The sequence below is a fragment of the Macrobrachium nipponense genome, chromosome 27 (genome assembly GCF_015104395.2).
Source record: "Macrobrachium nipponense isolate FS-2020 chromosome 27, ASM1510439v2, whole genome shotgun sequence".
Classification (NCBI taxonomy): domain Eukaryota; kingdom Metazoa; phylum Arthropoda; class Malacostraca; order Decapoda; family Palaemonidae; genus Macrobrachium; species Macrobrachium nipponense.
In genome coordinates this window covers 25492342-25519323 of record NC_087216.1, presented here as the reverse complement: position 1 = coordinate 25519323, position 26982 = coordinate 25492342, and the positions used below count along the sequence as shown (strand labels likewise).

Below are 26982 nucleotides of genomic sequence, written 5' to 3'. Positions count from 1 at the left end.
TTTGGTGTCGTCGGTCGGGGATACGTTTTCAGAAATAATTTTCTTGACTGAGTCCTCTTCCGTACAGCCCTGGAGAAATGGTACGGTAGTGAGAGCCCGCAACCCCGCCCCCAGGATAATATCAAGCTGTATTATAAAGCCTTCATGAGCTCACATTACCGTGAAGAAGAGGACTCAGTCAAGAAAATTATTTCTGAAAACGTATCCCCGACCGACGACACCAAAAATATCGACCTAATTATCTACTACCAGAATCGGAGACGCGCGACCTAATTATGAAAAATAACCCCTCTCCCACAGGTACGAGGACCCCCTGAAGCAGACGCATGTGGTGTACCAGTATACATGCCCAGTCCGCGGTTGCAGCGGCGCCTACGTTGGTATGACCACCATGCGCCTGTCGAAGAGACTCTCGTGCCACGCCCAAGAGGGGCTATCAAAAATCACGCACGCACCAAACATCAAGAGGCCATCTCCCGGGGATGTGATCATCCAAAACACGAAGATCATCGGGAAGGCCCCTGATGCCCGTCGGTTACGCCTGCTGGAGGCGCTTCTCATCCAGCAAGTAAGACCTACACTAAATACGACGCAGGAAGAATTTCTCCTCCCTATGAGTATGAGAAGACCTGCCACCAACAATGACACCACCGAGCACGACAACTCCACGGAAGACGACGCCCCCGAACGAGATACTCCCGCAGCCAATCATAATCAAGTTAGCCGTGACGTCCCGCAGCATAGCGAAACGCCCATCGACGTAACCGCGCCGCTAAGGAGGTCTAGGCGGCTGCAGACTTACAGTATCGCAACCATCAAACGCATGGAAAGTGGCTTGAGACCCGGTTCAAGCCACCAATGAAAACGAAGACCTACCGCCACCAGCCAATAGTAGATCAGCATGGGGCGGACCCCCTGCTGTCAACTCCAAATATAAACGAGGACGGACACCGCTTCAAGATCAGTCCACCCTCAGCTTCCCAGCCCGAGGATGTCTGGCAGCTCCAGACGAAAGCTCGCTTGCTTCAAGAAAGAGAGAGAGAGAGAGAGAGACATATATATATATATATCGTTAATGACTTTGATAACTATGGTATCATAGTTTATCTGTAAAATTCAAATATATACACCAATTTTGGCTCTGTATTTGATCATGACCTCCATAGGCGCTCTACTAGCCTGTCTAAGTAGCACGGAAAAAGCCGCTATTCGGAAAATAGAGAAGAATCTCTACAAGTGTAATGCTGCTGAAGTAGCCATTACTTTTATAAAGTATATTATTATTATTATTATTATTATTCAGAAGATGAACCCTATTCATATATGGAATAAGTCCACCATAGGGGCTATTGACTTGAAGTCACTCACTATACTCACAGGAGGGCTTATATTATCATTTTCAGTTTTAAAAAACTATGATAGATAACAAAAATGCTGACAGGAGAAGAGCAGTGTGTATCTAAATAAAGAAAAATTACGTTTGGATCAGTACCATTGCATAAAAAAATTTGATTAAAGAACGAAAAAAAACATAAAACAAACACTGACCTATAAATTGCCTAGTAGGCTGCAACAATTGTAAGTTTTGTGACAACAAAGTAAAGCTTATGTTAGAATTTGTAAGACTGGAGAGGGACTCGTTTTTGGTGTGGAAGTTGGTTAAAAATTGTGAAATTGACTGGCGTTTGCAGGTTATACATTGTTAGTGGGTGTTGTGGAGAGAAGCTACAGAAACTGGTGAAAGGATTAATAAGTAAAAATCTACAGTTATGTACGTGAGCAAGGGTGTGCTTATCAAAATAAAAAAAAATGGTTTAATTTTTTCTAGTGAATTTTTATCAAAATGCAAAAATGGTTAATTTTTTTGATTTTTTATTTTAAATGAATTTTTTTATCAAAAATACAAAAATGGTTCATTTATTCATTTTAATTAATTTAATATCAAAATACAAAATGGTTAAAAATGTTTATCGTTACTTTAATGATTTTTTTTAAATTTGTTAAATACAGTATGCTCAAATACATAGTTGTGGCTTTTGACTTAATATTTCGGTCACAGTACGGTGATGCACCATAGATAAACTAAAGTATTTTTAAGTTTCTGTTATGAATTTCCGCTTACTCGGTGAGTAAGCCTACAAACTACTTCCTTGCTCTTGTTGTTGTTGTTGGGGTGTAGGAAAGGTCTGTGAAGGACCGACCTCACAAAGTTTGAAAAGGTATTTCGCGTTGAGTTAGAGATGCAGGAATTTTAAGATGGGATATTTATGATTTTGTTTATTTATCAAAATGAAAATGTAAAAAATAGATATCGTGCATGTTAAACAGTGCAGAACAATTTTTCCTAATAAAATATAGCGAATTTTAACCGTAGATTTTAGCAGTCACCCTGAGCAAGCTGGAGGTCGGATCTGTTATGAATTTCTACATTTCATTAGAAATCCCTCATTGCTTTATTTCTAAGGCTTTCCTTAAAATAAAGTTATTTAGATTATTTTTGTTTCGTATGCACAAAGAATCGATATGGCCTATAAGAATGATAGGTAAAGAGTGACATTTTAGATATACTAATATCTATTTTATTTCATTTTATTATACTTTCGTTTATTATTAAGATAAGACTTCCGCTAAGCGCTTGATAAATTAACCAACCTTATCTGATATTTTGATTCCAAGTGATATATTTTTTTATTTTCCACAATTTCAGATTTTGATTTTGACATTCCAGGGGTCACAAATGTTAATGAAAATTTATAATGGCATTTTTTTTATTTTCCATAATTTTAGATTTTGATTTTGACATTCCAAGGGTCGGAAATATTAATGAAAAATTTATAATTATATAGTCTCACTTGCTTTATGACGAGAAATTCATCGTAGAATTGTAAAAGTAGTCCACACGATAAGCTTTTTAATCTGTCATTATTTTTATTCAAATTAATCTCGTACCGTTTTCATAATTATGTATAAGTAACATTCAAGCATTTAGAAACGAACCTGCGCTTATACCTCCCGCTGCCTTATAGCATAAACAGAGCTCAAGGATTGGGGGGCTGTCGGGGGTGGGTGGGGGGGAAGGGTACTTCTTCCCCGGGGCCCGGGAGTTCTCGGGGTCGGGGGGCGGGGTGACAGTAGCTTATCTATTTAAATTTATCTCTCTGTAGCACAAAGAAAATCAAAGGATGTAACAGACAGTGAAGTCAGAAAGTTACAAACTACTGTTGGGTGGGGAGGGGTTGGGGGTGACGGTTGTGGGGGGTAGGGGAAGAGTTCAGGGGGGGTCCTAGGGGCCCAGTTTTTATGCTAGGACCGGGGGCAGGAAAAGGCGATGATGCTTAGGCCCTGTGTATAAAAGACAATTATTCCACTTTAAAAAGACCAACGGGATAATATTCATTAAACATCAATCAGTCATTTAATCCACCGCTTATCAAAGGGAATTACGCAATCAACAATAAGGAAGCCTTTGAATCAGGTGGTCTGGACCCTAGACCAGTTCTCTTCCATCTTTGAAAGAAATACTGACATTTATGCCACTGACTGCCTTGTCTAACACAACCTTGAACAAATTACGAAAAGACGGTAGACATGAGCGTTGGATCTAACCCCCTGACGGAAGTGGCGGGTCCTACCGCTTCCTAGAAGATGGAAGACCTTAGGAAGAGACAGAAGCGTGGAGAGGAGTCGGGGGGATTGGACGGAAATACGGATTTAGGAAAAAATAAGAGATCAATATTAATCTCGAGAGTTCAACTCACCATATCCTTGTTCATCAGTGAAGTTTTTTTCTTGTCCTCCTTTGCCGACACTCGCTTGTACCAACTTCAGCGCCGTTCACCTGCTGGAACCCTCTTTCACCAACTTATGACTACTACTTCGTCATCGTCAGCAGCAGCAGCACGACACAGCAGCACACCCGATCCGCCAGCCGTCTCGCAATTCTTTGCCGGAGAAACGAAGGAGAAGAAGTATATAAGTAAAGCTGGCTTCGAGAGCCCACCTCATCTCATCCCACGCGCGTCGTCTTTTGTTTTGCAACGGCCCTTCCCATTGGCCAGGAGGAGAGAGCCCATTCATTCCGCGACCCCCCATTGGCTGGCGTCCCGTCTCAGGTGTCAGGACTTCTTTAATCCTTCGTCAGGTGGCTCCTCTTGCTGGCGAGTTTATAATGGCCAATGAAGACTCGTTTTCTTCAGAAGACGCGCAAAAAGATCGGCGAGTTTTCGAAGATAGTAATGATTCTCGCGGATTATTGACGGACCGAAAATTATTTTTGAAAGAATTATTTTCACATGGAAATAATTATTTTTACGGGGAAACAATAATTTTCTCTGGGAATAATGAGTTTTATAAGAAAACAAGGATTATAGGGATGAATTATTATCATATGGAAACAAATGTTTATAGGGAATTATATTTATAGGAAAGGATTATTTTCACATGGAAAGAATTATTTTTACAGAGAAACAATTATTTTTTGTATGGAAGATCTACTTTGTATAGGAAAATAAATAATTTTTTTAAGGAGAGCAAATAATGTTTGTAAGGAAGAATGATTTTTATAAGGAATGAATTATTTTTCTAAAGATAAAATTATTTTGTTCAGCGAATAACTATTTTTATAGGGAAAGAATTATTATTTTTGAAGTGAAAGATTTATTTTTATATGTAAATAATTATTTGATAATTCAAGCCACGATACCAATATGACAGATTCATATAATTCTCACTATTAGTTTTTCTCTAATCTCATCGAATTGACAGATAAATAATAATAATAATAATAATAATAATAATAATAATAATAATAATAATAATAATAATAATAATAATAATTCAAAGAAACCTCATAATCACACGAGTTAATAAAATAAAATAGAAAAGTAAATCCACAATAATATGTCTGATCTTGTTATTTAAAATATAATTAAAGCTTTAACAAAGAAATTGGTGTTTATAAAATACCTTGTCTGATTGCGATAAGAAATATTACGGAGAAAGTGGGAGGGGGCTACCAATCAGAATTAATGAACACAAAGGAGCTTATAATTTACATGCTGAGAATAATGCACTAGTCTCACATAGTTTAAATGACGATCACTGCAAACAAAAATTGGAAACGAGTCAAAAGTAATTTTTCAATAGTAAGGATACAAGTATTAGAAGGTTAGTTGAAGGAGCAATTATTAACAGGGGTCTCTCTATGGAAGGCAATAAAGCCTTTACGCAAGAAGATTTTATTTTAAATGAAATAATTTGCTGTCAGTTTATAAGAGATTATAACAGAGAAAGGTTGCATAGTAATAACACCAATAATCTAGCCACCTTTGATACTGCCGCTGCCTCATCTTCTTTCGTTCAGGTAACAGACACACATCCCGTGTCCCTTGTTGCAGGCGCCCAAGCTGCTATGGACAACAGATCAAACGATTCAAGAGACGAACCGCCACTTCGAAGATCTAGGCGATTAGCTGGTTAGCCGTTGGAGAACGAGGGGATAACGTGAAGAGCCAACTACATCATCAAACAGGCTATTTGTAAACGAGTCAAAAAACAAAGTTCTTGTATGGTCACTGTTAATAATTGTATTCAGATTGACAAGGAGGACCAAAAATAAATGAATAAAAAAAAAAAAAAAAAAAAAAAAAAAAAAACAAAAAAAAAAAAAAAAAAAAAAAAAAAAAAAGAGATTGACAAGGAGGACCGTGCAGGTCTTCGAAAGCTTTCTGCTTTGTATTTTAAATAACAAGATCAGAACATATTATTGTGGATTTACTTTTCCACAATAATAGTAATGGTAATTATTATAATAAAATTGTTGTTATTGCTGTTTTTGTTGTTGTTACGGATATCAACACGAAAACAATACTGTAAAATAAATAAATAAATATAGTACCTTACTTTACCATTCATATTCTGCATCAGTGGCGTAGCTGGGGTTCCATCAGTTGTGGGGGGAGGGGGAGGGGGCCGTCTCGGTGAGGCTAGGATATTTCTTATGGGGCAAAAAAATAATCATATATTCTCAAATGTATATATCCTTATAATTAAATGAAAATAATAGTATTAGTAATTAATAAACCTGTTTTTGAAATTATAGATTTCAATGTTAACAATTTTTGACCACAAAGGGTTAAAAAAAAGTTCAGCTATAAAGGAATTTCAATGGGTAGGGGAGTTGGGGGGAAGGGGCGTGGAATGGCAGTGGGGGTGGATGCCAAGCTTAAGATTAAAAAAAAAAAAACATGATAAGATTAATTTTTTGACAAAAGAACTGAGATATTGAGAAAACAAATTTACTCTATACAAATCATATCTACCTGCTAAGCTTAAGCTTGAAATTACAAAAAACTGATAAGATTCAGCTTAACGAAAAGATGAAATACTTTAAAATATCAATTCTTCATTCTACAATATCACCTCACTGCCTTTTGGATCTGAAAGATGTTAGGAAAAAAAATCTACCAATAAAGTAGAGTAATTATACAGGGTGTCCATGAAGTCCCAGTACCATTACAAGTATTTATTGCTTGTAATGGTACTGGAACTTTATGGACACCCTGCATAGACAAGTAAAAATTGCGTCGGTTTCTTCGGCGTAATCGAGTTTGCTGTACAGCAGCTACAGCGTATAATCAAGGCCGCCGAAAACATATCTAGGTATCTTCAGGCGACCTCGGTATGATACTGCATGAGCTGCGACCCATGAAACTTTAACCACGGCCCGGTCGTGGTGGTCTATCCTATATCGTTGCCAGAAGCACAATCATGGCTGGCTTTAACCTTAGATAAAATAAAAACTGCTGAGTCCAGAGGGCTGCAATTTGGTATGTTTAATGATTGGAGGGTGGGCGAGCAACATACCAATTTGCAGCTCTCTAGCCTCAGTAGTTTTTAAGATCTGAGGGCGGACAGAATAAAGTGCGGACGGACAGACAAAGGGGCTACAATAGTTTTTCTTTTACAGGAAACTAATATATATATATATATATATATATATATATATATATATATATATATATATATATATATATATATATATATATATATATATATATATATATATAGAGGGCCTCAGAACCACAGCGTTGTAAACGCCACCCCACCAATATTGAGTTAGGCGTACCAGTAGATTTGGCAACGTTTCCTCTGTCTATTTGTTGCATTTTTATGCTATTCAGGAGTTTCAAAAAGGTCGAAATCCCTACTTGAGCAGTAGGAATTATCGATTTTGTCTACATGAATGAACGTTCTGTCGCGCGGAGGTAACAGCCTCATAAGATCTCAGTTAGAACCAACCCAAGGGACGTACGTTGATGCAGCTCAAGAGTGAGCCAATGAGAGCGCGCGTCACTAAGCGGGTAGTCAGTTCTAAGCAAATCAGCATTTTTATTTTCCCCAAAAGGGCGGCCGTAAGTTGTCGGCCAATCACCGCACAGTTTACATTTCCCCACCTCCCCTTATGTTTCAAGTTCTTAAGAGGGATGTACAGTATTTTCATGGGTGATACAGATAAAACATTTACTTTTCTTAGAGAAGTAGTAGTGAGTGTAGTAGTATTATTTTTCTATAATTTTTTTGTGTTTGATTATTATTATGATATTGGTGATGATTATTTTAATGGCTAAACATTATGATGATGGGATGTTATCATGGTCAACATCATCATACTAATATTACCGTATTATCATTATTATTTGCTATTATCATTAATAATATTATTATCAATTCTTCTATTATTATTATTATTATTATTATTATTATTATTATTATTATTATTATCATCAGTATAACATCCATGATTGTTATACCACGAAAGTATTTTCATGGTGAGTACACATTTTATTATAATTATTATTATTATCAGTATTATTAACAAATATTACTGTATTACCATTATTATTGATATTATTTGTATATATTTCTTTAATATCATCATCATCATCATCATCATCATCATCATTATTATTATTACATCTACTGCTGTTATAACACGAATATAATAACACTTTATTATCCATTTACACATTTAATTATGGTTTACGTGCTGGTTATATATAAAATATACACAAATGTGGGGGGTTAGGCGTACATTTTGAATGCTAGCGCACAAGCGCACCCCACAATTTTTTTTAATTTTCACCAAAAATTTATAATGGGTAGGGCTTTCATATGAAACTTAGTTTACATCAATATCTTTCTTAGAAGCAGAGTAATGAATGCTAGACTTTCAGGCCTATTTACTCATTTTTTAAAAAGTGGCGTTTACCACCTTGTGGTTCTGAGGCCCTCATATATATATTATATATATATATATATATATATATATATATATATATATATATATATATATATATATATATATATATATAAGCTCACTTACATTTGTCTTATACTGAAAGTGAGACAACTTCGTATTTTCAAAAGGTTTCTCGTAATTCTGTCCAGTTCGGTTTTTCCGACGAAGATTAGAGAATTTACAAAGAAAAAAATACTGGTCCTTTCCAGTTATTTCACTTCTTTAACGAAAGCGAGATGTTTTCTTTATTATTATTATTATTATTATTTATTATTATATTATATATTATTATTATTATTATTATTATTATTATCTTATGAAATCTTCTAATCACATGTGTTGCTAAAATGGTGTAAAAAATCCACACTCATTGTATACTCACACACACACACATTAATGAAATACGCAGAAACAATCGGCTAAAGATAAGATTCCAAAGAATAAAAAGATATTTCGCTTGAAGGTAACAATTAGCTTTAGTTTATAACAGGTAACAGCTTCGTCCATAACATTTATACGACCAACTTTTATCGAGAGCATCAAAGCTACTCTCATCTTCAAAATCTCTTTATAACAGATAATGTTCGCGAACTACGAGGAGTTACAATTAATTTTAGTTGTTTTGGGATGGAAATAATCCCGGAAATAAGGACACTCGAACCTAATAAAGGTCGAGAACTAGGAGGAAATGCCTTAAATTTTAGTTTTAGAAGTTTAAAACATAATTACCCAGTTCAAAGGCAATTTTCACATAAATTTATTTGATTGAAGTCACTTTGAGCACAGGCTAGTAGTGGTAGTAGTAGTAGTAGTAGTAGTAGTAAGTGGGATATGCCTTTGAAACGGCTCCCTTGCTTCTTTTATTCCTCCTTTGTTTGTGTTGTCTGAGCTTCTTCTCTCTGAAATACCACATTTCTTTTATAAAATCTTTCCTATTCTACCAATAAGAGTATATTTGCTACTAATTCCTCTTTATTTTCTTGATATGGTTGCTGCATAAAGCTATATCTATTTCTAATTTCATTGTATGCTGGACAGTAAAGTAAGAAATATTCTAAATTTTCATTTTGTTGCTCACAGTATAAACATTTTGTATCTTCTCCTTTTATCCTATTTCTGTCATTTAATCCTAGTTATACCTAGTCTGGCCCTACTGATCAGCATTTTTTCAGTGTTGTCATACCAGATTTCTTCTCTTATGTTTTTCTTTATATTTTCTGTAGATTCTTAACGTTGACTTTTCATTCATTTCTTTCTGCCATGTTTTTCTGTTCCAATTGTTATTATTTCTCTTAACTGTTTGTCTTTAACTGCTTCAATTTTACTTTTTTACTCAAGTTTATGTTTAGTTCTTTCATATACTCTTTTACTTGCATTATCCAGGTTTTTTTTTCATACTGATCCATGGTTATCTCATATAGGAGCCTATTTCCACCATTCTTCAGTGTATGTTTCAGGTAGAATAGTTTATTCTTGATATCTCTAGATTGGCAGAAAGAGGCCCCTATTTCAGATCTTAACGCACAACTTGCTGTGTAACTTGGCGCTTTCAAAATTGCTCCGTATACTTTATTGTCTATCTTCTGAAATTCATTTATTGTTTTCCTGTCAAGTTTCATGACTTCCATTGCATACATGAATGAAGGCATCGCTTGTCCTTTCCAGTACAATTTTCCTATTTTTACTCTGCTACAGCTTTTATTGATGACTGCATTGGCCATATTTGCCATCTGCTTTGCTTTAATTTGGGCCCTTTTTATCTTGTTCTTCTGAAGCAGTCTTTCATGTTGTTGATTGTTTATTACTCCTAAGTATTTAATATTCTTAACTATTTTTATTCCTTCTATGTGTTCCATATTCTCCACATCATCGATACTGTACCAGTCGTTGTATATTAGTATGTTACTCTTGTCCTAGTTTATGTTTAGGCCACATTCACTTGCGATTTCCATAAGGGTTTTTACTGATTTTGTAATTTCTTCTAGTATGTGCCCTAGTATTAATCCGTCATCTGCATATAATAGTGCCACTATCCTTATTACTTCATTTCTAAAACCTTCTGATGTATTTTCTAATTTTTCTATTATCAGGTACGTTATTAATAGAAAGAATATGGTTGAGCCATTGCATCCCTGTCTTATTCCATTAGTTACATTTAGTTCTTTTTGTTCTGTATTGTTAAGGCATAGGCTTGTTACATCATTTGTATATATCTTTGCAACTGCATTTATTACTTCTGCATGTAGCCTATATTTCATCATGACCTCAATGAGCTTTTTCCTATTAACTGAGTCAAATGCTTTTTGGAAGTCTATTGATACTACAAATAATGGGTCCTTTCTTCTGTACGTTTCTTGTATGCAGTATTGTAAGATATATAAATTATCGACTCCTCTCCTTTGTGCGGTAAAGCCCGATTGCAGTTCATTCCTTTTTCCTATATTTCTAATATGTTTTTTTTTTATTTTGGTTCTCAGGATCCCAATGAAGATTTTATATGATGCATTTGTTAGAGCAATTGGCCTTAGATCTTTGACTGTGGAGTTTTGTTTTTTGGGCGTAGGTGTTGTTTTTACTTAAACCAGCTTTCCTGCATTTTCCTGCCCTTCAGTATGTTATTTAAACCTTCTGCCAATTCTTTTTGAAAGTTGTTACTTTTTAAGAGTAATTTGAACAGTACTGGCGTCATTCCATCTGGTCCTGGTGCTTTATTTGTCTTCATTTTCTCAAGTTCTTCTGTTATGTTGATTTCTTCCATGGGTCTAATCTCTGTCTCTGTTGGGTCATACACTCCATGCATATGTTCCCTTAAAGATATACGGCATTTCATCTGCTGTCCTAATCTTTTCACTATTTCTTCCATTTCATGTTGTTACTGTTCTTTCTCGCTTTCATTCCACATCTCTCCTATTTTGTTTTCTTCTTTTTGGTATATTGTTTCCCAGAATTTTATCAGCTCTTTCCCTAGGGTTTCGTCCTCCATCTCTTGCTTATTTAATAGGAACCTCCGTCGATTATTGTTTACAAAATGAAGAAGAACGGGAGAGATCTTACAATGACGATATTCTTCGTCCGAATGCGTCTACCGAACCTTGGCTTTTCCGAGACACCAAAGATTCACTCATTTCTCTTCTATTTCAACAGTAATTTTAATTTTAATTATACAATATACTAGAAACATAAATATTTTGAATTCTGACATCATCACTTACCAACGGCTATGGGAACAACAATTGAAATTATTATTTTCAAAATAAATGAAATCGGAGAATGACGACACCATTTGGCCGAATGCATGAACGATACACCAAGGATTTAATAATTTCTCTTATATTTAAACACAAATTCAGCTCTTAATCGGCACGTATATACAAAATACTAAAATTATAATTTAAATATAAGTATATTTCAAGGATGTGTGAATTGGAAAAACGAATAATTTATCTTAAAAAGTCATTCAAGTCACTGGACAGCAAATCGAACAAAGTCGGTACGATATAGCTGAAGCTTGACTGGCTCGAAGGCAAAGCAACACCTAAGTTTCTCCTGGTTAAATTAGGCCTAAGACCGAATCTTTGAAAGTTATTTAATGCGCTGAGACCCGACCGAAGTATATATATCGACCTCGAGGACCCAAAAAACGACGATGACGTACCAATTATACAGAAATACCACCCTGGGAAATACCCTGCAGGAGAGTCTGGACGAACTCATACAGGTTTGTTTACATTTCCTCTGCTTAGTCACCGCAAGTAGACCTACGCTTATGAGCATATTTTACCCTTCCAGACGTACTTTAGATTTTTTGGGGTTACTAATAGGTTTACTTTATGAAGGAAAAAATTAGACTACCTACTCTATAGGGCAGCGTAAGCTACCTACTACCTATATTCGCAGCATAGGCTAGGCCTCCTAGGGTAAACAACCGCGTGGACTGGCCAACTTAAGCGCCTCAGTGGTGTGGTTGGCATGGTGCTTGCTTTCCACCTCGATGGTCGCGGGTTCGATTCTCGGCCATTCCATTGAGGAGTGAGAGATGTGAATTTCTGGTGATAGAAGTTCACTCTCGGCGTTGTTCGGAAGTCACGGAAAGCCGTTGGTCCCGTTGCTGAATAACCACTGGTTCCATGCAACGTAAAAGCACCATACAAACAAACAAACTGGCCAACTCACCGACTACCGCGGCTAGGCCACCCTCCGATAAAGTACGGGTTGATTACAGTTTAGGGTAAAAAACTGCAGGGTACAGAGTGGACCATGTAACGATCAGCGTGGACAATCCCAAAAAAAGTACATTATATATAATGCGTCCTGACACTGGAGATGGGCATCAGTCGCGACTTGTTGTTGGTGAGAAACGGAGCTAAAGACCTCTACTCTCCTTTCAAAGTAAGTATTTTCTCCAAAGTTAGAAATCAAGGCCAAATTTTAAGATTTAAACAGAGGGTAGTGAAATGGTGGTACAAGGCAGTCCAAATCTCAACAAAACGTGTTCAACATTTTTACTTACAACTCGAAATATTTAGAAGATTGACGCCATCTCGATGTTTACGAAGTCGCTTGTGTCAATAAACTTCCCATTTCCTGTGATAATTCCACACACCACTTGTACCCACAGACGCTGGGGCACTTTCATCACAACAATCGGAACACGGAAACTTACCACGATGTTTGTTATTAACAACTGTTTTGGTAGAAGACGACGACGTAGCGTGCACTTGGATAGTTTTTTAAATAAATAGTAAAACATCAGTATTTTATATATTTATGATGATTAATTTGAAAATATTCGTTATTGAAAAAGTAACTCGATTCTGACTCAAATTTAAGTAATTATTTTTTGGAATTAGAACGTTCGTTTAAGTCCTGTATTATGACGTCACGACATCTTGGCTTTTGTACCTATTGTAAATAATTGCTTTACTCAACTTTCTTGCAGAACAGTTTACCAGTTATTCATGCAGATTATCAGCTATTCATGTAATTGTTATAATCGTAATGCGCATATATATCTTTATTATTTACTTTTTGGATATATGAAGATGTTTTACTGCCGGATTATCGCCGTAGTGTGACGCAATCGTTTTCGGTCCCTGGGCCTATGTTATCGCACCGTAAGAAATTATGGGGCCAAATTTGCAGTGACCAGAAAGTCATTAAAAGAGCAAAGTTAGCTTTGAGGGGCATATGTTTTGATTGAGAAAAATACAAATTTATTCAATAGCTAGCTTGTAAAAAATACTTTATTACAAAAAACTTGATTGACAACTAAGCAGCATACCTACTATGGGTTTCAGCGACAGTGCAAGCACGTATTTGGACAATACCTATTTCTGTAACGAACACTGGTATCAGAACGAGGTTTTGCTAAAGTGCATTACACCCAGTGCCGTAATTTATAAGGGCATCGTGAATCACTAATCGTAAAGAATAACGACACTTGTCCTTGTACCAAGAGACAAAAACTCCATTATGCAGAAATGGATACGAACACGGGTAAAAAGCTCCACCTTCCCCCCCCCCCCCCTCCACCGCCACCCCTTTCCTTCTTTGTTCCTTCGCCTTCCTTTCTCTCTCTCTCTCTCTCTCTGTTGCCATTTGGTATGTGTTGACCCTCCAAACTGGGTATAAGACTACACACAAAACATTGAAATCGGTGAAATTAGGCTATGTATTGGAAGTATATTTACATAAATATTAAAGCAATTTTATCATTATTGCATTACTATGACAACTAGAATTCATGGAAACAGTTTATAATAATGAATCGGCGTATGTGTGAAGCCTCCACAAATGTGGCAACGATGATTTTTGCCATTCTTAGCATGCAAACATTAAAGGTTACATTTATTTCTGGCATACAGTTATTAAAGAAATTCAAAATACTAATATAGACTGAAATCAATGAAAAGTGCTAGCAAAAACAAAAAAGCAAAAAAAAAAATATAATCCACTTATCATTAGTCGTTCCTCTATGGTTTTCGGCAGCCAGATGTACGAAAACGTTAGAAACATTGAATTGTATCTACTTTAGAAGTACAGGCAGTCCCCAGGTTACGACGGTGTCAGCTTACGACGTTCCAAGGTTACGACGCTTGTCAATAGACGTTATTTCCAGGGTTACGACGCATGTTCCAGGGTTATGATGCCTACAATGCTCATCTGGGAGATGAAATATGACACCAAAAATGCAAAATAATCAATATTTGAAGGTTTCTTTGATGAAAAATGCCATAGGAATGCAGTTTACATAGTTTTCATTGCACCCAAAGCATTAAAAGTAAGGTTTACTTAAGATTTTAGACGATGTTCCGGCTTACAACGATTTTCGGCTTACGGCGCATCTCAAGAACGGAATCCCCGTCGTAACCCGGGGACCGCCTGTAATTTTTCAGGGTAATTTGGTTGCAAAAAAGGGATAATATACATATATTAGATTAAGATTTTTAAATAAAGTAAATTTGAACCAAGTAACGAGTAAAGTAAACAATTTAGGGAATAAAACGGCAGTTTCGTCGTCTGCTGCTCGTAACTGTGTTTGTGGTGCGCGCTCTTAAGAACCAGGAACAGCAACTTGTTTAAAGTGCAATGTGGAGTGAATTGAGACCAAAATGTGTATAATAACAATCAAATAAGCACTGTGGAGTTTCAGTTGTGATGGCAGTAAGGATAAAAACCACCGATTACAAGGTAAAAATGAATTCAGTTCAAACCATGACCCCGGGAATAACAAGTTTCATACTTTCAGTAATATAGGCAACATAATGTTGTTTTATTGTGCTGATTACAACTGCAATCTTGAGTAAGATCAATAAACGTTACATTTATACGCTAACATTGTTCAAATGAGTGCTGGGAAGGCTGGGAAAGATGGTTGTCGTCACTGATCAGAACCTGTACATCCACACGGTAGCCGCCATATTGGATTTCAAAACTGCCTTGAAAACATTTTACGAAGAGCTCACATGCTTATTTTAGTTCGTATGGGGCTTTCATATATCACATTATGTTGACGAAACTTCAATCTTTTGAATATTATGCTTAAAGTTGTAATTTATTCTTGTTTCACCAATTAAATGTCGAGTGAATAAGGCCTGGCCAGCACGATGACGATGGATCATCTGCGGTTGTTTACCCTAACTAAGGCTACGATCCTGACCTACTACGAGTCATAGGCCTAAGCTCACGGCTCAATTAGTATTTTTATTTTGGTATTTTTTTATTAACACGGTTGGGTAGTTAATAAGCCTAAATTTTGAAGGATAGGGGAGATTTTGGGCCACATATCCCACTAGGTAGGCATAATTAATACTAGGCTGGTGTAAACTAGCCTACGCATAGCCTATGCTTAGGCCTAGAAGCTTAGCCTAGTGTAGCCTAAGCTTAGTTAAGCTTAGCCTGTTAGCTTAGGTTAAGCTGGCTTAAGCTGTGCGTCTAAAGGTCTTCTGGCTATTTTTAAGTTAGGCGAGGACAGTAGAATCCATAGTACAGTATTGACTTAGGCTAGGCCTAATGCCTCAGTAGGCCTACACAAACCCGCTCTTTTCTCCTCTCTGTCTACTAGGCCTACAGTATTTACTTTTCTCTCCAAACCTTAGTGTAATGAGGCAAAACGAAAGTGACCTAGTAAACTAAGGTCAGCGACAATTTTAATTGAGTACATTTGTTAAATATCCTAGACCTAATCAAAATTGTCACAAATGGTGATAAAACGTTGAAGCTAACTACTATTAGCCTTAATTATTTAAGAATTGTACCTAAAATTTGACAAGTGTAGCTTATGGAGACTGTGGAAATACTGCAGAATAGCGTAGTTGTGTAGGTGAAATTGTCCTGTACACTACCTTATGTCACTACCTCTCCACCCGCCTCTCCTGGACATGGGGGGGAAAGGCCTACCCCTCCCACTTCCCATTCCTCCAGTCCAGGGGAGTGAAGTCCCCCTGTCCAGGTCAGGGCCCGTCACCCTAGGATGGGTTTGGTTAAGCGAAGGTTTATCCTTGTTGAAATCTTTCTTTGGTTTGCTATTAAGGAGATGACCTCACAGGTAAATCATAATCATAAGTTAGGTTAAGTTTCCATGTCGAGTAATAGGCCCTGTAGCTGATACCCTACCTAGGTCCTGCGTAGCCTAGCTGTGAAAATCTATACATTTTTTAGCCATTAGTTTATTGTCAGCTTCTACCGAGTCAGACTATTTTGGTCAAATATATAATATAAAGATGCCTCCAAGCATACAGTTCATTTTTAATTGTTCGCATACTTGCAACTAATTTAAACATTCCATCTTTCAGTTCCAGCAGATATCGCCTTCGCTTGCGCTGCGTGTGTTGCTTCAGTTTGACAGGGCTATAAACCAAGCATTGGCCAACAAAGTTCGTGCGCGTATTACTTTTAAGGTAAGTAGTCTTATTCTCAATTACAGTTGTTGAAAACTTTTGTAATGTTGTGTTCAGAAAGTCATATGTATAGTATAGAGTATGTTGAATACTCTCTCTCATTGTTATCTAGTAATTGTTATGAAGTACTGTACTATGTAAGTACTATACAGAATTTCATGCACTTCATTACTGCCATTGTTTTGTTAATTTACTTGAAAGGTAATTTATTTATCTTTACAAAACTTTTAGTTGACAGACTTTTAAATAACAATTGAAAAGCCAGATTTTTGCATGTTAAGGTATTTGAAGAGAAGAAATATATAAAATTATCATGTTTAAGGTACAGTAGTACCTCGAGATACGAAATTAATCCGTTCCGAGACGCCTTTCGTATCATGAGGTTTTCGTATCTTGGACCACATTTTACATGTAAAATGGCTAATCCGTTCCAAGCCCTCCAAAAACACCCCAGTAAATTTCATAATAAAGCTAAATTGACCTATAAACAATGAAATACTGCAACAATTTGGACCATTCAATACCTAAATTAATAAAAAAAATGCAAAATATAACCTGTAAATAAAGTGTATATTAGTGTACATGGTAACAAGAAATATACTGTACGTAAAATGTGGAAGCTTACCTTTCGAGTGAGGCTACGTACATACGTAACTATCCAAGGAAGATTGCTTCTGCCTACTTTTCACAATGTTCCTGTGTGAGCCTTTTTGGGGGGTGTCTTCTACAAATGATTGCACTTTATGAAAAGCGGCTTTAATTTCTGCCGTTTTTTTACTTTTGTACATATGTACGTACGTACACTTTAAAAAATATATACGTACACAATTCCTGTGTGAGCCTTTTCGGGGGGTCTTCTACAAATGATTGCACTTTATGAAAAGCGGCTTTAATTTCTGCCGTCTTTTTTTTTTTTTTATTTTTAACTTTTTTTTTTACTTTACGTAGTGGTGGTTTTTTTTTTTTTTTTAATTTATATTATATATATTTTTTTTTTTTTTTATATATATATATATATATATATCTATATATATATTATATTATATATATATATATATATATATATATATATATTTATATATATATATATATATATACAGAATTTCAACTTTCTGTTCTTTCTTTGCACCTCATGACTCTGTTGGCCCTGGTGTCCATCAAAACCTTGTTCAACCAAATGCTCTCTCTGCAACTGATTGGGGTACTGAATGTTCGGCTGCTGACCCTCAACATAAACTGAAGTGCCTTGATTATACGTACTGGTATGCATGTTGTAAATGATTGGTCTACAACCTCTGTTCAGCAGGGAGTGGATATTCTACCAACCTTGCAAAGTTTCCAGTTATCCCATGAGAGAGACATTGATCACTTATCCCATGTGAGAGATCTTGGTCACTTTTTTAAAAAAATAATGTACACATTGCCGATCCCGAAAACGAATGCCGCATGCGTACTATAACAATGCTGGTACCGAGTGGCCAAAGCACGCCACCACGTATACATAGTAGATGCATGATGGGAGGGACGCTGGCCAATAGGAGAGAAGGATTTCAAGACCGCGACTAGCATCAGGAACCAATGGGAGAGCAGGAGGATGGTGGCGAGTCTACTAGTACCAAGATGGCGGCGCGCGGCGCGATTTTCAAAATTGTTATCCGGGCAAATCTCGGACTTTCAGAAACCTTTCGTATCTTGAAAACTTTTCGTATGTAGAGCCGTTAAATTTTTCATATTGGCTTTCGTAACTTGGATTTTTCGTAAGTTGAGCCTTTTGTATCTCGAGGTACTACTGTACATTGTTTTCTGGCTTCAAGCTCAGTGTGTCTCATTTTAGCTAGGTTGCAGATAGTGTTTGTATATACTGTACATAAAATTTGTTCTTCACATTGCCATATGCATGTAGGCAGTAGAGATTGATATCAGGCAAGTTGAGTCATAGTAGTATTATTTGTTCATATACGAAACAAACCTTCGGTCTTAACATTAGGATAAATACTCAGCGCCAGCTGGAAACTGGTAAATTTTAAAATAATTGTGTACGCAAGGGACTATTGGCATCTGTGCTTGGTCACGAGACATGTGGAGCCACCCACATACCACACTTTAACTCGTGATCCCGTTAGTTATTTTCTTACCGCCTTTAAGAGAGGACGTGCTTTGCCTCTGTCCTTTTAAAACGTTAGTTTGCCCCTTGTTGTTTTGCATTTGTTGTTGTTCATTTTGGAATTCCCAGGCATGTGAACATGAAGCCTTCTCATGCTTTGAGACTTCCTGGATATCACAAGAAGCAACCTAGAAGTCTGACTATGATATTCATATTTGTCTTAGATTCTGAAATACTGGTCAGTTGTTTCGTAGAATTCTGGTATTCAGAAAACTGATCAAAGGTGGCAAACTCCCTGTTGGTTAATAGTACTTACCTCCCACCAAAAGTAAGTCTATCCTAATGTTAAGACCGAAGGTTTGTTTCGTTTATGAACAAATGACAAATTTTTAACCAATTTGTATTTTTCATAACTTACAAACCTGAGGTCTTAACATACAAAGGCCCACCTCTGACCGCCCCTCTATCAACTAACCTGGGTTGGAAGAATAACTAACGGGGTTACGAGTTAAAGAGGGATATGTGGGTGGCTCCACATGTCTCGTGATCAAGCACAGATGCCAATAGTCCCTTGTGTACACAATTATTTTAAACTAGCGGTTTCCAGCTGTTAAGACCTCAGGTTTATAAGTTATGAAAAATACAAATTGGTTAAAAATTTGTCATATTTTAATTAATTTGATCTACCTATTTAGATGGATACCTTTGCAAAATTATTTTATGTAAAATTTGTCTTTTTATACAAGCAATGAAGGAATACAGTATTTTACTTCCCGTTTATTGTATGTACATACCTTGGTAAGACAGCCTGTTACAGAATGTGGCACTGTACAAGTAAGCTCACACTGTAGGTTAGACATTATGAGTTTTTATGATTCCACAGATTCTTTGTCATAAAATGAGAGAGACCTGGATAAAATTTTGTATAAGAATGTCTGTAATTAGTGTCTCATTTTTCATACTTCTTTTATTTGTTTCAGGCCAATAAGCTCAACACCTACCGTTTTTGTGATAATGTGTGGACATTCTTAATGTCAGACGTGGAGTTTAAAGATGTGCAAGAGTTTGCCCAAGTTGACAAGTTGAAAATTGTTGCTTGTGATGGCAGAGGTGAGTCGACTAAGTAAGAAAGTGGTTTCATTGTATACAGTAGAACTTTGTGAGTCGGTACTACTTTTAAGAGATTACGAAGGTCCTGTAGTGTTAATTTTACTTCTACAGAAAAGTTCTGTGTAGCACAGCTGTGTTTCATATACAATTTACTAAAGGATGCATGTATAATTACCAAAGTTGGGAAGTTATTCGGAAATATTGATTGTAACATCTGTAATAAACAAGCTATGTTATAAAGCTTGTGTGATTATTTTCTGTATGGTAAATAATACAGTACTTTGAAGCTCTTGTAATAGGGTTTGGTTACTTGGGATGTTTGTTATTGATGTTAATTCTTCAACCTCTTGTATTGCAAAAGCATAATAGCCTGAGTAGGTTGTTTTAATAAATGACTTGACATTACTAGTTGTTTTTCTGAGGCAAGGTCTAGGTTATACATTTTGTGGGAGATTTTTGCATTCATTACAAAATTTTGAGTTAGGTGACATGGGAACAAAGAAGTCTAACATGTAAAGTGGACATGAGCCCTTTACAAATTACAAAGGTCACATTATAAGGTTATGAAGCTCTTGTGTTTTAGTTATGATACAAGATACTTTCACCTCTTTGCAACAGCATGGTACATTTAACAAAACTAAAATTAGTTCAGAATTTTCATTACCTACGGGCAGTGGACATGTTCTTATTATGAGAACATTCTTTCGGAACAAGCCTCAAAGCTACTTGCTTGCTAAAGAAAGCTCCAGCAAAAAGAAAGTTCACATATATAGAAAAGCTGGACCAAGAGATGAGAACTATTGCAAAGTATAGATGAAAGCAAACAAATAAATTGAATGAGGGACCAATTCACATGTACATAGTAATTGGTTTGGTAATGCATACCTATTATGTAAGCATTTGCAAGGCTTAGGCTATCGTATGCAGTCACTGTGCAAGTCAGTAAAGCTAAAAAATGTTTCTGGTACCACATTTCAATTCTTGCTTCACAGTCTGGTATGTCTCCAAGGTTTTAAAGAAGTATTCTGGTGCAGCAGAATGCAACATTGAAGAAAAGCATTAGTTTTGAAAAGAAAGATGCCAAAAGAGATTGTTTATGTTCCTTTCCAAAAGAAAGTGCACTGAATATAAAATCTTTCACAATGGCCTAATCTCGGTATATTCAAAGAAAACAATGTTTCCATTATGGTTGCAAAAAAGATGAGAAAATTACACTATATTAAATACATCTTTGTAAGTACTACTGGAAAGCTTTTGGTTGGTGTCTTTTTCAAGAGTTCTGTAAAAGAGGTAATGGAATTGAAGGTGTCACCAGATATAACATATAAAATAATTTTTTAAGTGTTGCTAATATACAGTGAATTATGGAGAATCAGTAAGGTTTTTGTTTTGCACAAGTTGGGCTCACTGCAATCACTACACACCAACTATTAAAAATCTTTCATCTTCCTTGAGGCTGACAGTCTCTTCATATTGAGGATAAAAAATTGTGTATAGACTGATTTAGTTCTCGGATATTATGTTAATGCCAAAGTCTTCATTTCTTGACTCGCTATAATGCTTTTGAGTATGGCCTAGTTTTCTACCCCATGGAGCATGCAAACAAAGAAAACTTGAATAATAAACATAATATAATAATATTAACAATATTAAAGGCCATGTCAGTGACAACTCTGCTACTGGCCACTTAAAAAGGTAAAAGAGATGTATGGTATTAAATAAATTTAATTCTGTGAGTCACTATGGCTGTAGGGAATGTTACATCCAATTTAGATATGTATGGAGTAGAATCTTTTGTCATGGATGCAACTATGTAGATCTTAAGCCACTTTTGTTCTTATTTTGTATGTTGTAGTAATAGTTTGCCTGCCTTTATATTTTAGATATCTTTCTGTTTGTTACTTTAAAGTATATATTCTGAGGAATTGTTGTGAATATAATATGAAATTTTATATTTAAATTGTTATATTTGTAAGTACAGTACTGCAGTACTGTACTGTGTTCTTACACTGGACTAGTAATTATCTTTATTTTGTAAGACTTTTTCTGTCATCACTACATTTAAGTCCAGTAATTGTAGCATTTATTTTTGTATTTTTTTGCTTTTTTTTCCTTACCAAAATTTCTTCTGTGTATAAATAACCTATTTCATAGTCTGAATATGATGTGATGTTTCTTTTTTGAAAGTGACTGTCCCAACAGTGGGCATATCTAAAATAATATGAATTTTAGTTTTTAAATATGCAGAACTATTAAAAAAACTATAAATCAGTGAAGGAAACAGTTATAGTCATTGTAATTTGAACATAACTGAAATTATGTAACAAAAGTGGAATAGTACTTGTCTCATATTTCGAAGATGATACCATCAAGATACGTACGTATGTGCTCGCTCTTTTGCCATTAAGAATCTTGTACTGTACTGTATTCAGTACATTGTTTAAGAAGCAATAAAATGAGTATCCAGACTTACAATACAGACTGGGGAGTAGCTTCACTGTACTCATTGATTCATCATTGATCATCATAAATCACTTAATGATGTTTTTTTTACTAACGTAGAAACTGAATAAATATTTCCTACTGTTCTTGAAAACAGAGAATTGTAATTAAAGGTGCATCCACACTACAGCAAAGCATGTTGTAAACATAAAGATATCAGACTCTGGGACTTCTGTGTGATGAGGTTGGAGATATGTTTTGGCCATTGCCCAAGACAAATCTCTGGACTAGTGTAAGTATTTCAAATTTAATTGCTACAAATTTCAAGTCCACACTACATGATTCAACTTCGACATGTCGTTAGAAATTAAAGCTTAGGTTTCCAAATTTTTCCTAAAGATTCGAGGATTGTGGAGACTTGTAAATACTGTAAGTTGAAATGTGATGGTTGCTCACCTTCTAGTTACAAACAAGTCAATAACATTAGTGGGTAACTCATACAGTTTAACATTTGGCAAAGACACTCCCCCCTCCAAGTTACCAACATGTCATCTGTTTGGTGGTAGGGAAAACTAGTGTTCATACAGTAGTTCACTATTTGTCTAAGACACCTCCACTTATGGTTATTGACTTGTTTTCAATCTGTTTGTGATGCGTGAGCTGTAAAGTTACCCAGCGTTATATTGTGACATCTTTATAGTATGTTTTTACTGTAGTGTCGATGCTGCCTCAACATTTCAAACTTGGTTGTGGTTTTTTTGGTGTCTTGGTCTTTACATTTAAGGAATAAAGTGACATTTTATGACCTAAGGCTCGATACTATAGGAGATTAGTAGTTTTTAAGATATAACTACAGATCTCTCTGCATTGTCTTGATCATTTCAGGACCAGGGCCTGGGAATGCATCAAACACACCTTTAACTGCCGAGTAAAGGTGTTGGAAGAATCCAATTTATGGCAGCGAATTGTGTGGGTATTAGTCGTGGAGCATTTTCTTTTTTAATGTTTGATATGACGGAAGCTACATAGTATGTACACGTGTTTGCTTTAGTTACTTCTTCTGACAGAACAGAAAATTTAATATGGCTTGAAGGATTGTTCTCCTTTTTTTATTGTCGGTAATTTGAAATGTGTTTTATGAGTCATGGAGATTAAATATTTTTATTATTGTCACAGTTACAAAATAAAGTCGTAAGGTAATGATGATTATATTTTATTTACCTTAGGCTTTCTTTGTGACAGATTGTCACTTGCAGGCTTAGGTCTTGTTGGGGTTGGTTTGATGTAAACATAGGGACCCCCGTAGGTGGTTAGTGCTGTCAGTGCACCTCATTTGGTAAGCTGTAGGCACTACTTAAGGTTCTTTGCAGCATCCCTTTGGCTCCTAGCTGCAACACCTTTCATCTCTTTTACTGTATTGCTGGTCATATCATCTTTCATCTTTCTACCCTCTCGTAACAATTGCCTCTCAGTGCAGTGTTAAAAAGGTTAAGAGGCTGGTGAGACAGTCTGTGTTTTAACTTGGTACTACTATCAAAAGGTGCAAGGTGGAAGTAATCTGATATTCAGTTTCTATCAAATCTTAGAAGACAGTTTGGGATAGCAGTCTCTGCATCAAGACTTAAGAAATTTTTGATGTGAAAGATTTGGGACAGTTTTGAGGTAGAAGATATGTAATTCATGATTCCATTGCATCTCTTATGGTAGGAGAACTATGTTCCTTTTAATTTGCAAGGGTACCTAATTGCTATAGGAATGCAATGAAGTGAATATTTTTATAAATTCATATACATACTACTCTACTAAAAATACTATGTACAGTGGGGCTCAAATCTCATGCGACATGATTCTTTTTGTATCGTCCATATTCTCAGACTCACGTCCATATTCTCAGACTCAACGTGATGTTGCCAAGTAGGGCTATTTTTTTATTTTTTTTATTTGTAATGTCATTCTTGTAGAAAAGTTTGTGAATTCACAGCTAGCCTTATTTTCCTTATGGTTAAATAGATATAATCCCTTTTGTGCATTGGTATAATTCTTAATTTGTATGATTTGAATTGATTTTTTTATTTTTTTTATCTTTACGTTGCTCAGTTCAAGTGTGGTGTGATAAGGTTAGTGGTGCCATCAATGAAAGCACACTTAACATGCTCCTCGGACTGGTCAACATAACCATGTCTGCAGCATTATGACAGTAGACCTAATAAGCTCAACAGTCATAACAACAATTTCAATGTAGGAATATGAATTAAAACACTTTTATTTGAATGTTGAAGATTTCGGCTGCGTTTAAGCTGCCTGTATGTTGGAAAATGTTTTATAGGCCTAAAAAAAAAATCTAAGCCATCTGAAATGTAATCTGTTACTAATGAATTTATTTGTAGAGATCACCTGTTCTTTGAGGAATATGAATTACAACCAGTTTTCTTTGAATGTTGAAGTTTCAGGCTGTTTTTAAGCTGCCTGTATGTTGCAAAATGATTTATAGGCCTAGAAAAATAATCTAAGTTTTCTGAGATGTAATCTTTACTAATGTTTTTATTTGTAGAGATTACCTGTTCTTTGAGGAATAAAAAATGATGACGATTTTGGTTATATGGAGATGGTTATTAATCGAAATATCATAAGTATTAATATCAAGGCAATATGGAACACATGTTTTTCAACTGGTTTACAATATTATTTTCTTAAAACTCCTTCTGCTCGCTTTTGGTGTATAATTTATTCTTTCATAAGGTAACTTGAAGTGCAAGAATGTGTAGATAACCTCATTTGCTTTCTGGCCAGAAATTGTTAATATAGAGATGTGAATGTTAAGTGTAAAGTAAAGAAATCTAACACCTAGGCCTAGGAATAATATCTTGGCTTTGACAAATAGGCGAATATTTGCTAGTATGCTGTCAGTTTTGAAATATTTAAGAAAGATAACAAATAATTACGTATGAAAATCCAAATATTCCTTTATAAAGTAAACGTTTTCTAGATAAGTTAATGGTCGCTACTCATTGTAGACCTACTTATATACCAGGTGGTGGTTCTTGCACCGACACTGATACGTCACACATGCTCCCCTCACACGTTGATATCGGTCGGGCTGCATCTACTTTTGTATATACATATTTACTTTTTTTTCATTTTGTCGCGTTGAGGGTAAAAGCAATCAAAGAGGACTATTTTAAATTTAATGTTTGCTTTGGAACCATTATTAATGTTACTACAATTTTTTTCCGTTTTTTTATTTATTTAACATTTGAACTGAGGTTTGATGGCGACTTCGTTTTGGTCAAATGCTTCAGCAATGAGTGAACAAAAGTTTTGAAAAAGTTTCATAAGGGTTTTTCTGAAATTTGGCTACACGTGACATTTTCTTAAAATTTTTAATATATGACAGATTTCACTCTTATGAAACATATTATGGCCTTAGTGTATGCGATACTCGCGTTTTCGCATTGAAATAAAAGATAAATATGGAGCATGCTAGGTTGCCAGTTAGTGAATTTTGAACGAAATCCTATGGAGTCATGTCGCATGAGATTTGAGCATCACTGTACCATGCGATAATTGTACAACAGAGAAAGAATAATATTTGATAGATGAAGTACAAATTACAGGTGTCCGCTTCAGAATCTTTGTTACAAGTGGTCTTCTGTATTCAAAATACAATTTCACACAAACTACAGAAAAATTAAAGCAATCAATTTGCTTCACTGTGAATTACTAACATTTAAATGACTTTTGTAACAGAACATTTCAAATGATAAAAACTTAATATTTCAATTCTCCTTCCTCTTATAAATCCTATCAAGAGAGGTGTTACTGTGGCGAAAGCTTAGAAGAGCTACTCTTAAAAATGAAAAGTCAGTTTTAAATGAATTTTGCTCTCACAAGTGGACATGTCTGGCTCTTGCTGATAACAGCATGGGAAATTATACTTTTCAAGTCAGGTAAGCACTGTTCCATATTAATTGTATGAGGTTTATCAGCAAAACTTTTATAAATGTAAGCAATCCATCATTGTCTCAATGTCTAATGTCATCACACTCGTGTAGGGGGTAGTGCTGTAAAAGGCACCTCACTTGGCCTACTGTAGGCATTACTTCAGGGTCTTTCAGCGTCCCTGCTGCCCTTAGCTGCATCCTCTTTCATTCCTTTTATTATGCCTCCATTCATATATTTTTTCTTAAATCTTACCTTTCTCAATTCTCTCTTAACGATGGTTTCTTTTTGGTTTTTCTGACTACTATATCCTTCTAAAACATAAATAAATTTCCAGCTGTTTAGAAAGAAGTTCAGGAAATAGATAATTTTTTTGTCATGCTTTTCAAATAACCTTAGCAATTCTTCACCAAATTGCAACTACGGTGTTTAGTATGACAATCATAGAAGTGGCAAGTGTGCAATAAACATTTGCATACTTATTAAAAATTTTTATTGAAAGATTTTGCAGATATATTTATGGGAAAAGGCTATTACATTTAATTGCATGAAAATGTTTTACTATTCATCTGGAAATGAGTGACTCAAATATGTCTGCATGAATTAAATGAATGCGTATTTCCTTCAGAAATGACTATAGGCCTAAGCGCTATCAGGTAGGCCTAATGGGCAATCTAGAAATCGCATCT

General features: G+C 35.5%; 2 protein-coding genes and 1 pseudogene across 2 annotated transcripts in view; 1 reads left to right on the top strand and 2 right to left on the bottom strand.

Annotated features, from left to right (window-relative positions):
* Positions 1–3773, bottom strand: part of LOC135200943 (uncharacterized) — a 20916-nt pseudogene extending 17143 nt beyond the window's left edge.
* The window catches only part of LOC135200944 (probable insulin-like peptide 7), a 64144-nt gene extending 60210 nt beyond the window's left edge, over positions 1–3934 (bottom strand). The window contains 1 exon segment of the mRNA XM_064229716.1: positions 3839–3934. The gene's annotated coding sequence lies outside the window, so the exon portion shown is untranslated.
* Positions 3935–11776: 7842 nt separating this feature from the next.
* LOC135200942 (transcription initiation factor IIA subunit 2-like) lies at positions 11777–23558 on the top strand. The gene is made up of 4 exons (XM_064229715.1): positions 11777–12017; positions 16594–16698; positions 19783–19912; positions 23240–23558. Exons 1-4 carry the CDS (start codon positions 11946–11948, stop codon positions 23284–23286), a joined length of 354 nt encoding a protein of 117 aa, XP_064085785.1. The 5' UTR covers positions 11777–11945; the 3' UTR covers positions 23287–23558.
* The last annotated feature ends 3424 nt before the right edge of the window (positions 23559–26982 follow it).

Bases quoted from the DNA above. Each gene is read 5' to 3' on its own strand.
- LOC135200942 (XM_064229715.1), top strand. From the start codon at position 11,946: ATGACGTACCAATTATACAGAAATACCACCCTGGGAAATACCCTGCAG. The intron at 12,018-16,593 runs GTTTGTTTACAT...TCCATCTTTCAG, and splicing joins GTCTGGACGAACTCATACAG to TTCCAGCAGATATCGCCTTC. The intron at 19,913-23,239 runs GTGAGTCGACTA...TGATCATTTCAG, and splicing joins TGTTGCTTGTGATGGCAGAG to GACCAGGGCCTGGGAATGCA.